Source organism: Pleurodeles waltl, chromosome 7 (assembly GCF_031143425.1).
Source record: "Pleurodeles waltl isolate 20211129_DDA chromosome 7, aPleWal1.hap1.20221129, whole genome shotgun sequence".
In the NCBI taxonomy this organism is placed as follows: Eukaryota; Metazoa; Chordata; class Amphibia; order Caudata; family Salamandridae; genus Pleurodeles; species Pleurodeles waltl.
In genome coordinates, this window is record NC_090446.1 from 863712275 (window position 1) to 863725884 (window position 13610).

The 13610-nt window shown below is 42.9% G+C and overlaps 1 protein-coding gene across 5 annotated transcripts in view; it reads left to right on the forward strand.

Moving 5' to 3' along the window:
* Positions 1-13610, forward strand: part of TMCO6 (transmembrane and coiled-coil domains 6) — a 184348-nt gene that overhangs the window by 48761 nt on the left and 121977 nt on the right. For all 5 annotated transcript variants that reach the window (XR_011194155.1, XM_069199391.1, XM_069199389.1 and 2 more), the window contains exon 7: positions 9419-9504. Coding sequence is in view for 4 of the 5 variants with exons in the window: in XM_069199391.1 (XP_069055492.1) it covers positions 9419-9504 (86 nt within the window). In the remaining variant the exon portion in view is untranslated. The remainder of the gene's footprint in view (positions 1-9418; positions 9505-13610) is intronic.

Sequence of the window (13610 nt, forward strand, 5' to 3'; positions counted from 1 at the left end):
ACATCGACGACAGAAGCACAACGGGTCAGTTGCTCAAGACCACTTACAAAATGTACAGGGAGAGTGCTAAGCTGCCCGAACTCTGGATGCACCATGCCGGAGGATCTGTCACTGGGGGGGAGGGGGAATCATCGCCAACTCCAAGCCTATGTAACAGGTGCAAGGTCTTCCAGCAGGGTCTCGACGTGCCTCACAAAGCGCAATCTCAATGCTCACAGCAGGGCTCACTGCGCAAGGTCATTGGGCGTGCAGGGAAACACCGGGCACCACCTTTCCATCAGCACTCCAAGTAAGTTAGGAGATCAGTGGTGCTCAACTCCAAAGCTCAAAAGTAGCCCCAGAGCTCAAGATGGGTTCCCCCTGTGCCCAACAGCGGTGCAGACTGTCACAGTCTCCCCCGGCTCGTGGGCAGCTGGCAAGATCAAAAGTCACTTATCTTCAGTCAGGGGAGAGGATCCAACACCATCCAGCTGCGTCAAAGCCTCACCAACATCACTGGGCCAGAGCACGGCACTCCCGGTCCCACCAGGGGGAAGCACACAGGCCGCTCCACTACAGGCCTTCGCCAGACAGGGCCAGGCACTGCAAGACCTTGCAGGGCCTCTCGCGGCCCCGGCCAACCACTGCCCTATCAGAACCCTGGGCATGCAGTCTTCACTGCCCAGCCGTCTACCCCACAGGCAGAGCGTCCCCGGGTGCACCGCCGACTGCGGCCACTGGGCACGCTCAGTCAGGGTCACACCCCCTGCTGCCGAGAATGGAGGTGAGCCCAGTGCATAGCACCACCAGGCCCTCATTCTAGGGGGGCGGGGCACACCCAGGAGCCCTGATCGCCCCCAACTGATAAGAACTGTCTCCTCATGGGCAACAGCCCCCCTCCCCCAACCACCACCATGGTGGCCTCACCATCACGGCCCTCCAGCACCGCACCAAGGTACCCCTCCCCCCCCCCCCCAATAATAGAAAGATCTCGGCGCATTGCGGTAGCCGTCCAGTGGTCTCCCATTCGCTAGCCCCCTCTGCATTTTCTGGGTGGTAAGCGCTAAGTAGTGCAAGTAGGTTTATGGCGAATTAGGACACGACCGCCGAGAGCCCTGTTAAAGTGTGGGTGCCATGTTCGCTGGTCAGACTAATACTGCTAATTTTGTGGGTCATTGCTCTTATGGCCATCATCCACTTTCAAAGTGAGGGTGAATGCTTCTACCAAACAGGTGAGTAAAAGGGCTTTTATGTATCCCACACTTGCTGTTCTTGTTTTGAATGTTGTAGTTGTTTCTCGACCACCACCTAGTTAGGACTTGAATGTCTAAGTCCTGCGCACTTGATATGTGCCAGTTTGTAAAGTGAAGTACATCAATCGAGGACAGCTCTCTTACCCAGAGTGTATGCTAGAGTCATAAAGGAGTGACCCAGTTGAAGATAGAGTTGGATCAAAGTGAAATAGAAAGTAAAAAATTAAAGTGCCATGCTTTCATGCATTCCACAGTAGACCTGTTCTTCTAGCAGTGATATATTGTAGAATCTACCCAGAACTTCTAGCAACATTTAGAGTAGATGATTTGGGCAATCCAGGGTGTGGTAACCTGTGTTAGGCCTCTCAAGGTTTCTCTACATGGAGCTTCAGTATACTGGGTGAAATCACACATTCCTCTTAACATTTTCCACTGAAAACAGACATGCAGTTTTAATTCGAGTGGCATTTGTGTACTGATCAACCTGAAATTGAAAGCGAGGGTTATGAAAATGAATTATGAAAATGAAGTCATTTTTATTGGCCTCAATCAAATGTAACGAGATGGACTTTTATTTGGGCAACATTTACCTAATATCGCATCATTTCCAATTATACTTAATGTTTTGGATGTAGTTGTAAAAAAAAAACAAAAAAAACATTTGTTTCAAACCACTCTTGTTGAACAGTTTTGTTTGGAGTAAATAATCTAAAAACAGTGAATCATTTTATGAATGCTGTGTTGGTTGATTTCTCTATCTCTTCTTCCAAAATAGATACTTAAACTTTAGGACTTGGCCGTTACCTGATTAACTGTTACTGGCTATTTTGCATAGCAAACTTACGAGTCAGTGTGCTGGCTACGTCTAAGTAATGTTATTTAGGAAAATGGCTGTAGTATAAATGAGGGTGTAGCATAACCTTTTTAAGTTTTCAGTTTAACGACCTTTCTGCTAACAGTCACTTTTGTTATCTCACTTTGTTACCATCAGAGGCATACACTAAAAATGATAGGATTGTAGACCAGTAATAGCTAAAACAAATCCTTAGATCAAATGCTGCTTCCTTGGTGGAGAAGCTTTTTTCGGTAGCAACAGTAGTTCATTGGAATAATTTCCTCAAACCCTTTGTTCTGGGAAGCACCTTCTCAAATTATGGAAGGCACTAAAACCTGCCTCCAACCTTATTAGTGTTTAAACTGGAATGTAATTTGATGTGCGTTTCTCTCTATAGCGGTAAGACGACTCTAGTTAACATTGCACTCTTTACATATACAAATGCTAAAATACCTAGCTTTAGAAAGTGCATTTTGAACTAATTTGAATCTGGGTATTGCATCGTTTTACTAATGAACAATATTTGATTGCAGAAATATCATAATCGAAGGGGACTTAGATTTCATACCTGATTTGATTCCAGACAGACATGTGGATGCTTAAGTAGAAAGACAGAAACACTCTGAAATTTATTTTGCCTATTTTGGGCTTGGTGAACACCTAGCACTTAATTAACCTCATCTTTAAGAAACCATTCTTGGATACCCATGTGGTTCTGGAATTGACAATATCTTGGTATAGGAAGTCAGGCTGCTAAACTAAGGAAGGGAAAGTCCTCACGTTTGATTTGCCTTGTGGATAAACTCCCACAATGTCACCACAATCCAAAGTCCATTAAATAAACACAAATCACAAGCTTGCTATTGGTAGTAATGAACAATCTGCTAAGCTTTTCTCAGAAAATGTTTCATGTGGTATCTGAACAGCAAGACTAGTACATCATTATAGTTATGAAAAAAAAACAGAAAAAATCCTAAGCCAATGTGGTTAAAATAGAAAACTTAATTGATTATCATTACTTACAATTTCACAAAATTAAGTATGTCTATTGTAGAGACTAGGAGTTTGTGAAACTTTTTTGTAAAAAAAAAATATACATGTTTATTATTTTCCAACAGAAGCAAAGAGTAATAACACAGACCCATACAAATATACCCAACCACACAAATTCGAGTTCAGTTATACAGATATAAAATGAAAATCCTGGGTCATAACCTTATGTCATAAAATCAAAATCCCCTGCGAATCACCATGTTGTCCCATACCTGTCAAATATACATGTTTATTATTTTCCAACACAAATCCTGGGTCATAACGGTATGTCACAAAATCAGACTCCTTCATAAATCACCATATTGTTCTGTACATCTCATGTAATCACAATTCCCGTAGTCCTTACAACGTTCAGCACAGCGGTATGGCAATGATGTACATTATCATGAAAATCAGTTGCATCCATGATGTTTACTCATTTTATTCCCACACTTTTTTAAATATACTGGGACATCCATGGGTGACATTAAGCACCAGCTTAGGAGCCATACCCCAGTCCATGTTCAATTGCCAAACTTCAAATTTCAGTGACATTCGTCTGCCCCAGCATTGTGCAATATCTGACCTGGGGAAAGCCAATCCTGTTTCACACAGACGCTTCTCATATTTTGAAGGGAAGTAATCCAATGCCCTCATTGCGCAATACAAATATTTCAGTGTCAAACTGTCTTGGGGAATCAGTAAATGTTGACAAGTGATTTCTAAACCTTCACCCAGAATTCTTGTGTTATTGGTCATTCTCAAATACTATGAATAGAAAGTGGCCACCCTTATGTAACCTTTCACACTCTTATCACTCTTCCAAACTGGACCTATGTTTAATATGCACGATGTAGAATAATAAGTTGGATCAGTCTAAAACTAGGTCTAATAGAAGGCACTCCAGGGCACCAGTTGCCTTCCTCCCAGTCTGTTACCCCCCAAGATCTTTCCCAACAACTCTTCAACCTCAATCATTTCAGGAGTTTTCCTCATAATCAACATTCACTAAATTCTGGATTTCACCAGTGGTTCATTCAGGTTTGAGGTTTCCACATGTGTTTAATAGCATGCAATTTGTCCCATATTGCCATGCTCTGTGTTTCAGTTATTAGACGTTGTGAGTGCAGAGTGTACATGAAACCTAAGCCTCCTTAATGTTTGAGATCACTACGACATTCTACTGTCTAAAGCCATCTCTATTGCCAACATCTCTAGTATCTTGCTGTCCATGTACATATCTTTGTAGTAACAAATCTTTTACCAACTTTTCTGGATGTGGTTATCTACCACACTTGTATTGCAATTTCATGGATTCAGACAGCTTTGTAGATACTTGAACTACATATGGACCCTTGATTTAGCCTCTTTCCCATGGTATGGAAAGCAACCGTCAGTGCAATGCAGATAATAGCTATTCATTCAGCACCACTGATTTCAAACAGTTTTACTTGTGCAAACCCAGCACCACTCCTTTTCTGTTTCATCAAAGATAACTTGGACACTTTAACATCCAAGTTCAAAGTGCGATGCTGTGTGTATATTTTTCTGTACAACACCTGGTACCAAGAATGGGATATTTTTAATGAGGTAGATACAATTTGGAAATGTATTCACTGTGTATGAAGTTTTTACCCATTCCCCAAAGGGGGTATTTTCCATTCCCCAAAGGGGTATTTTCTTCCAATTAATTCACTTTTTAGAAATAAATATTATACACAAACTGATGAACTGGCGGTGAGTCTGAAAAAAGAAAACCGAAATCATGGGCAGTAGTGTATTTATTGTAAACACTGATACAAAGCAATGCCCACCAGTGAATGGTTTTTAAGGAAAAGTTATTGGGAAAATACTGGCAATTAAATCGCAGTTTTAATCCTTTGCAACAAATGTTTTTTTTTTTTTTTTTTTTAAACCAACTTATGAAAACATTTTCATGAAGACTGGTTCTTCAGACATTAGTCATGGTTGTAAGATGTACCAGTTTCCCCCTACTTCATATGCACAGCACAATCTCCAGATGCGATTGGCCTCAGAGTTTCCTTGTGTAAAAGGTTCTCCTTTACCTGTGACGACCCTTATTTGGAAAGCAAATGTTTTAGGCCCCCATTACAGGGAGTGCAGAATTATTAGGCAAGTTGTATTTTTGAGGATTAATTTTATTATTGAACAACAACCATGTTCTCAATGAACCCAAAAAACTCATTAATATCAAAGCTGAATATTTTTGGAAGTAGTTTTTAGTTTGTTTTTAGTTTTAGCTATGTTAGGGGGATATCTGTGTGTGCAGGTGACTATTACTGTGCATAATTATTAGGCAACTTAACAACAAAAAATATATACCCATTTCAATTATTTATTATTACCAGTGAAATCAATATAACATCTCAACATTCACAAATATACATTTCTGACATTCAAAAACAAAACAAAAACAAATCAGTGACCAATATAGCCACCTTTCTTTGCAAGGACACTCAAAAGCCGGCCATCCATGGATTCTGTCAGTGTTTTGATCTGTTCACCATCAACATTGCGTGCAGCAGCAACCACAGCCTCCCAGACACTGTTCAGAGAGGTGTACTGTTTTCCCTCCTTGTAAATCTCACATTTGATGATGGACCACAGGTTCTCAATGGGGTTCAGATCAGGTGAACAAGGAGGCCATGTCATTAGATTTCCTTCTTTTATACCCTTTCTTGCCAGCCACGCTGTGGAGTACTTGGACGCGTGTGATGGAGCATTGTCCTGCATGAAAATCATGTTTTTCTTGAAGGATGCAGACTTCTTCCTGTACCACTGCTTGAAGAAGGTGTCTTCCAGGAACTGGCAGTAGGACAGAGTTGAGCTTGACTCCATCCTCAACCCAAAAAGGCCCCACAAGCTCATCTTTGATGATACCAGCCCCAACCAGTACTCCACCTCCACCTTGCTGGCGTCTGAGTCGGACTGGAGCTCTCTGCCCTTTACCAATCCAGCCACGGGCCCATCCATCTGGCCCATCAAGACTCACTCTCATTTCATCAGTCCATAAAACCTTAGAAAAATCAGTCTTGAGATATTTCTTGGCCCAGTCTTGACGTTTCAGCTTGTGTGTCTTGTTCAGTGGTGGTCGTCTTTCAGCCTTTCTTACCTTGGCCATGTCTCTGAGTATTGCACACCTTGTGCTTTTGGGCACTCCAGTGATGTTGCAGCTCTGAAATATGGCCAAACTGGTGGCAAGTGGCATCATGGCAGCTGCACGCTTGACTTTTCTCAGTTCATGGGCAGTTATTTTGCGCCTTGGTTTTTCCACACGCTTCTTGCGACCCTGTTGACTATTTTGAATGAAACGCTTGATTGTTCGATGATCACGCTTCAGAAGCTTTGCAATTTTAAGAGTGCTGCATCCCTCTGCAAGATATCTCACTATTTTTGACTTTTCTGAGCCTGTCAAGTCCTTCTTTTGACCCATTTTGCCAAAGGAAAGGAAGTTGCCTAATAATTATGCACACCTGATATAGGGTGTTGATGTCATTAGACCACACCCCTTCTCATTACAGAGATGCACATCACCGAATATGCTTAATTGGTAGTAGGCTTTCGAGCCTATACAGCTTGGAGTAAGACAACATGCATAAAGAGGATGATGTGGTCAAAATACTCATTTGCCTAATAATTCTGCACTCCCTGTATAAGTCCGAAGTGTTTATGCCATCACTTACCTGTAAGCCCCTGTGAGCTTTGCCACAGTAAAGGGATTGAGACACCAGCACAACTGATTATCCTAAGTTCAGAAATTGTGATGAAATATAATTAGTCACTTTTGCAACCTTTATACTTAAAATCGTATGTTTGTTGTCTGCCATGAGAATTACTTTTCTATGTATTAACTAACAAAACAAGCGTCAGCACACTACATTTTAATAAACATCTGCTCACTGGAATATTTAAGCTCGCGTTGCCCTTTTTAAGTGTGCACAACTTATATTTCAAATGTAAGCAAATTGAAGCTCTGCTTACCTTTTGCAAGCCACAGTTGCAATGTTACTTCCAGCATTTTAATGTAAAAACCGGTTCCATTTATTACTTTCACATCAGACCCAGCTAAATGCTTGTTGTTCAGCTCAGGCTTCTTCTAAATCTCATGCCTCAGGTTTATTCCAAATATGAGTGTAGCAATCTGCTTTGCAGGCGTACATTTGAAATTGGAATTTCTACGGGGACTCATGTGTCAGTTGTTGAACATGGCCAACTTGAGTTAATAACTTACTATGTGAAAACGGAAATGTATTCACTCATATGAGAAATATCATACCTAATGATAAATAGAATGCCAGGTGCCTGGTTCCAGGAAAGCCTAAGGCAGAACTGATGTAATCCTGAAGCATATTTTAATGAAGTTATTAGAATAAAAACTTTTAAAAAAACGATAACTTCTTTTGTGAAATCAAAATTACATGATTGCTTGTGAAAATGTACCGTTGTATTTTATGTAAGCATAAATACCCAGCAGCAGTGCATTTGATCTTCAAAAAATTATTCTTTTGTTTCCTTCAAAGGGAAGTTATTTATTTATTCCTGTGGGTAAATCCCTTCCTTTACACACATTTTGGCAGTTTTTCCTCCACCTTCCTATTGCAAATACGATTCCTCCTGCCCTGACAGGATTCAATTTAGGAACATGTATGTAGTGTATAGATGCCCTCATCAAAAACTGTGCACTCCCTTTGAAACTTAATCACACATTCACAATAGTTATGTAATTGTACTTATGAGTAAGTAAATCCTTTTATGGGTATAAAATAAATTTAAAAATGTGAATTCAGTGTTGATCGTACTGGTGTCATGCCATTTGTCCACTTAAGTTTAACCTAACTGTGCAAATGTCATTGTAAAGAATTCTCTTTGTTGTTGGCTGAAGCTGAATATTGTCTTATTTTAATTCTGGGTCTTCCATAGTATGGAGAATCCCGCACTGATTTTCCCAGGTCTCATCCTTTGGGCCTCAGCATGGACCATGTACAAAACACCCCTTCCCTCTTGTCCTGCTGAGCATGTCCTCTTGATGTACTTAGAAGTCAATTGGGCAGGTACTTTCACAAAACCCACTTTGCATAGCCCTATCATTCATCGGGATTGGGGCTGACCACCTCCTAGAGGATACAGTCTGTCCTTCCCCATGGCCAGAAGGCTCAAGCCATGGGTTGTGGAATTCAGGTCAGCTTGAATGGTGGCATGGATATATATTATATAAGTCAAGTCACCTTTGTGATGTCATTTGTGACATTTGGAGTTATGAGCAATGGATAGCGGCTGGGAGTTAAGGTTATAAAGACACTTTACTTTCAGAATTTCAAGAGGTTTTACACCCTGCATCATACCCACTGAGGGTTTTCTTTGGGTTACACCATCTGTTTCCAGCATAAACTCTATAGTCTCTACAATCTTAATTAACATATTCAGTGAATTTCACAGTATTTAGACATATGTAATCTCGCCCTGCCCCAGACTCTACAGTGCATGGCATTTGTGCCCTACTCCTTACTTCCAGTACACTGCCATGTATATGAAATATGAACTGTAGTTACGGTGCATAGTATAGGCCGTACATTCCAAAAAGGTCACTGTTCTTCGGCCTAGATCCATGTGACCTCCCAAGTGGTCCATAAAAGTATACTAATTACCAGAAGTATGCAGTCCATGTTGCAAATATGAAATCACAAAATATCAACGTTTTTAAGTAATTGCATTTACACAGTATATAGAGTACCAGAGTGTAAAGGAGTTTAATACCTTCATTGAAGCTAATAGGTAGTGAAGGTGGTGGATAAATGGCACAGGTTGATGACTGGTAATAGTTGTTTGGTGATGTTAATGTTTTGTTCGATGATTTTGCTGTGTTGTGTATTTGCATTTGTCTTAATGTGGACCAGTGCTGTTGTGTTATTATATTGTTGTGGTTGTAATGTATTCTGTTGTAGTTCCGTCGTGTGGTGAGGTGTTAAGTTGTGTTGCTTTAATCGGGGCATGTGTGGGTTTTGGATGTCATTACTCCCACATTAAAAAATAATGTAGTCTTCGTAAGTTCCTCCCGAACTAAAATTATACATTTGGGAAGATTTGATAGCAGGGTATGTTCTGGGAAAAAATACATTTTCCTGTAATTGATCTATGCAAATGCCGCAAATTATGTCTTAGTGTTCTAGTGATTTAAATGTTTGATTGAGTTCTCATTTATCGTTGAACCTCCATCCACATCATTAGAACAGTTTGAATAGTTTGAATAGTTTGAATTATGTCACTTTATAGTTCTAATCAGCAGTTGCCTGTCTTGCAGTCTCCTGACGGGGCAGTGGTAGAAGCTGTGGGCTATGCCTTGTCGCAGCTACTCCAGGCCAAGGAAGCTTCTGAGAAGATTGTACCGTAAGAAATCCATCACTCATGGGGCTGTAGCAAGAGAGTTGATTCTGTATTGCCTTATCCTGTTAGCTGAATGTTTTTTGGAAATATAATACACTGACTGTTTTCATTAGTTGTCTACTGTTCCAAAATGTTTGTGCCAGACAAACTTTACCTTTTTCAAGTCTGCGAGGCTTCACCTTACCCAAGAACAGTTTAGAAATGGTGACAAAAACAAGAGTTTTGTGCATTTCAGGCAGTTGTGAAAATCTGTGCAAGGTCACAGTTTGCATTGTTTTTCTCTTTATGACATATTCACTTCAGTTTTCCATCTAGCCCCTTTTAGGCAGATGACTGAAACTCTACATGGAAGGAGCAAGATGAGCAAATCTATTATGAAAACCTTCAAATCTCAGGCTTTCAACAGCGAAGCTTGTCAAATTTACAGCCCAATACAGTAATGTTACTGCTTAGTTACATGGAGTCACAGGGCCACGTAACATACAGATTGCACATTGTGTACATTTTGAGAGTTCAAATTGTATTGATATCTCATGGGGTACTTTTCTATGGATCTGTCTTAGTAGACCCTTCCAAGCTCACTACACGGTCACTGATAAGGAGAAAAGATATGTTTTTATGGCAGGATGGCTAGACTGGCTAGACTGGGATGCCATCCTCCTGGGTTGTATCTATGCCCCAAACACAGAACAGGCAGTAATTTGGACCCCTATCTGAAGTCCCGGACCAGTGGGTAAGCATCCTCTGGCTAATATGAGGAGACTATAATAGTGTCTTGGACCTCTTTCTTGACGGCTCCCCACCCGTCCCCGCATGGCAACACTCTCAGCACTTTTCCCCATGGGCTCAGCAATGGTCCATGCTTGACACCTAGGGGGCCCACAACCCACATCTCCTGTTAGATTCCCACTCTTTGGTCCCCCACGACTTGCATGTCCATCTGGACCACTTCTTGTGCACCACAGCCATACGTCTGTGACTCAGGCACTCAGACTGCCTGGACCGTGACCTCTCTGACCATGCCACCCGTATCACAGACCTGGATTAGAGAGTGCCACACACCTGGTTTCCACCTGACGGTTTCCCAGGGACACACTCGATGATCCAATATTTTGCGATGCGCAACTGACTTACATTAGTCAATACTTCGCTGAGAACCACTCCACAGGTACTACCCATGCCATAGAGTGGGACTCCTTTAACTTTGTTACTAGGAGTTTCTGTGTTCAGAATATTATTGGGATTCGCCCAGAACTAACCCAGGCTCTTCAAGACACTGAGGTGACACCAGCCGCCCTAGATAATCATGCCCTTCCGGAAGACATTGCACGCGAAGCCCTGTCTGACGCCAGAGGAAAGCACACCGCTCTGACGGAGCGCCTTCACTGTTACAGATTTGCTGAGTACACAGCCTGCCTACACACCTTGGGGGCTAAACCTGGCCACTTGCTGGCATGGCTAGCCCTCCAAGAAACCCATACCCCTAATAATGGAAGTACCCTCAGGCTCAGGGCCTATCATGCATTCACTGTCCGCAACATTGCAGGTGTTCAGCTCCAATTACTCTGAACTATATAGGGCACCTCCTTCTCCACCTCTCAGTGCGATTGAGTACTTACGTGCCCCCCACCCCCTGTCTATCATTGACACCATTAAATGCGAAGAGCTTGAGGAGCTGATTACAGTAGCCAAGATGAAGAAAGCGATACATGATCTGGCCCGTAATAATACCCCTCGGGTTGATGGTCTCCCAATAGAGTACTATTATCGGTTTCCGGCTCACCTTGCTCCCAAGATGATCGAGGTTTATAAGGAGGTGCTCACCATAGGCGCACTGCCCGCTTCCCTTTAGGAGTCGCTCCTACTCTCCCTCTTGAAGCCGGATACGGATTCCACGTATTTCTCTTCATAGCCCAATAAACTTATTGAGAGCAGAATACAAGAAACTTGGCAAAGTACTCGCTGATATCTACAGGTTTTGTTTGCCACTGTCCACCCAGATCAGAATGGCTTTGTCCCTGGCCATAGTTCATCTGATAACATCAGACGGCTCTTCCATGTAATGGACCAGGCATCACAATGCTATCCACAGGAGGTGTGCCTTATACTAGACCTCAAGTAGGCCTTTGATTCTTAGGATTACCTCTTTGCAGTTCAGCGGGCCTCGGCAGATGCCTTTTGACATACATGAGGATGCTATATACTAATCTCATGTCCCAAGCACGTGTGGACCACCTGATCTCACCCCGTTTCCTATCTACCACGGTACAAATCAGGGTTGTTTCCCCCACCATCAATCCTTTTTGCAATTGCTATGGAGCCATTGGCCCACCATCTTAGACTGAAAGGCCAACACTGGGGTATTCCCCTAGGTGCTACCAGTCATGCTGTGTCATTATACGCAGACGACCTGGTACTCTACCCTCGGGATGCAGCAGCTGATGTAGTGTCAATCTCCACGACCTCCTAGGACTTTGAGGAGGCAGCAGGCCTTCAGGTGAACTGGGGAAAGCTCTGCGTCTTACCATTCCTGCAAGACACACCCCCTCAGGCCATATGCCTTGGTGGCGAGCGTTAGCATGGACAACCCCGGCGGTCCGGTACCTCAGTATCTGGTTATACTATTCACATCAAGACCTGCTTGTGATGGGCATTTACGGCCCTCAAGTCCCAAACGTAATTTTGGCAGTGGTTGCTACTTGCCCTCACTGGCAAGATTGCTCTTTCCAAAATAATTATCCTCTCTGGTCTCTCTTCTATTTTGTTGATATACTGGTGTTCCTTCACCAGTGTTTTTTCCGGAATGTGGATCAAATGCTAGGGGACATGTTGTCGGATGGTAAGCTAAAACGGTTGGCCCTTAATGAACTCCAGCTGCCAGTGGGTCAGGAATGGTTGGGTTAGTTCTGCTGCCTTAAAACGCAGATTGAGTGGGTAGTCCCCTGGCTGGCGGGCAGGCATCTATACGAAACTGACAAAGAATATATAAGAGAAAGGGGCCTTCCCCATTGTCAGTTACTTTACCCCACCATAAAGATGCATCGCTCCTGGTCACTCCATGTTTGGGTGGCCCGGAAATGCCTTGCCAGGATCGCTCAACTAACCCGACAGGTGCAACCCAACTCCCCACTTATTCTCCTCCAGGGTCTTCCGGGACCCTATAGATACTTTAGGGCCAACCAATTAACAGCGTAGTGCGAATGCTCTTTAGACGTGGTTGGTGATCTCTTCCAAAATGAGCATCTCATTCCATTTGACAACTGCGCAAGGATCATGACATTCCCCCGGGCCAATTCCTGCTGTACAGGCAGCTACTAGCAGCAATTTTAATGCTTTGGCATGCAGTGGATGAAAAGCCCCCATACTCATGTAGTAGTACATACCTTACACATCATGTAGGGAAGGTGTCACCTCTTAACATGGTTATACAAAGCAATGAGAGAGCACACAAAGATCCTCTGACACACCTTTGACAAGTTTAGAAGAAGGACCTGGCCAACCCGCTCCAAAATGCAGAGAGGTCCAGGCCCCTGGAGCTTCATTAGATTATTTCCCATAATGGATGATTCAACAATATTCAATACATGGTGTTACACAGAGCTTATCTCACACCCTCCCGTTTGAACCACATATTCCCTGCAGTAGTACTGGCTTGCCCCAGATGCCATGCTCAGACAGCCAATCTCTAAAACATGCTCTGTACCTGCATTGCCAGCTACTGGCATGCCATATTGTTGTAATCAATGATGGTTACTCATGGGTTATAAAAGAAGTAGGGTTATTAGCTTAGTTGTAGGTTACAGTTAAGGCCCCACAAGGAGCAGCATCCTGCCACTCAGCCCTTCTCACTCCAACTGTCCACGCATCCAAGCACAAACACTGTCAACATTCCAACCATACAGTGACCTCACTCAGTGGCTGAGCAGCAGGGAACATTAAGGTAGTGGGGAGAATGCATAAGATAGCAAGAGGCCCCAACACATACACACTACCCCGGCCACTGTCACCAAAATCACAATACTGAATTCCAGTGAGGCCACAGCTCTGATTATCTTCACCTGGGAAAAGCAGCCTTATTATACATTGGAGAGCCCAGCAGCCCCCAGCAC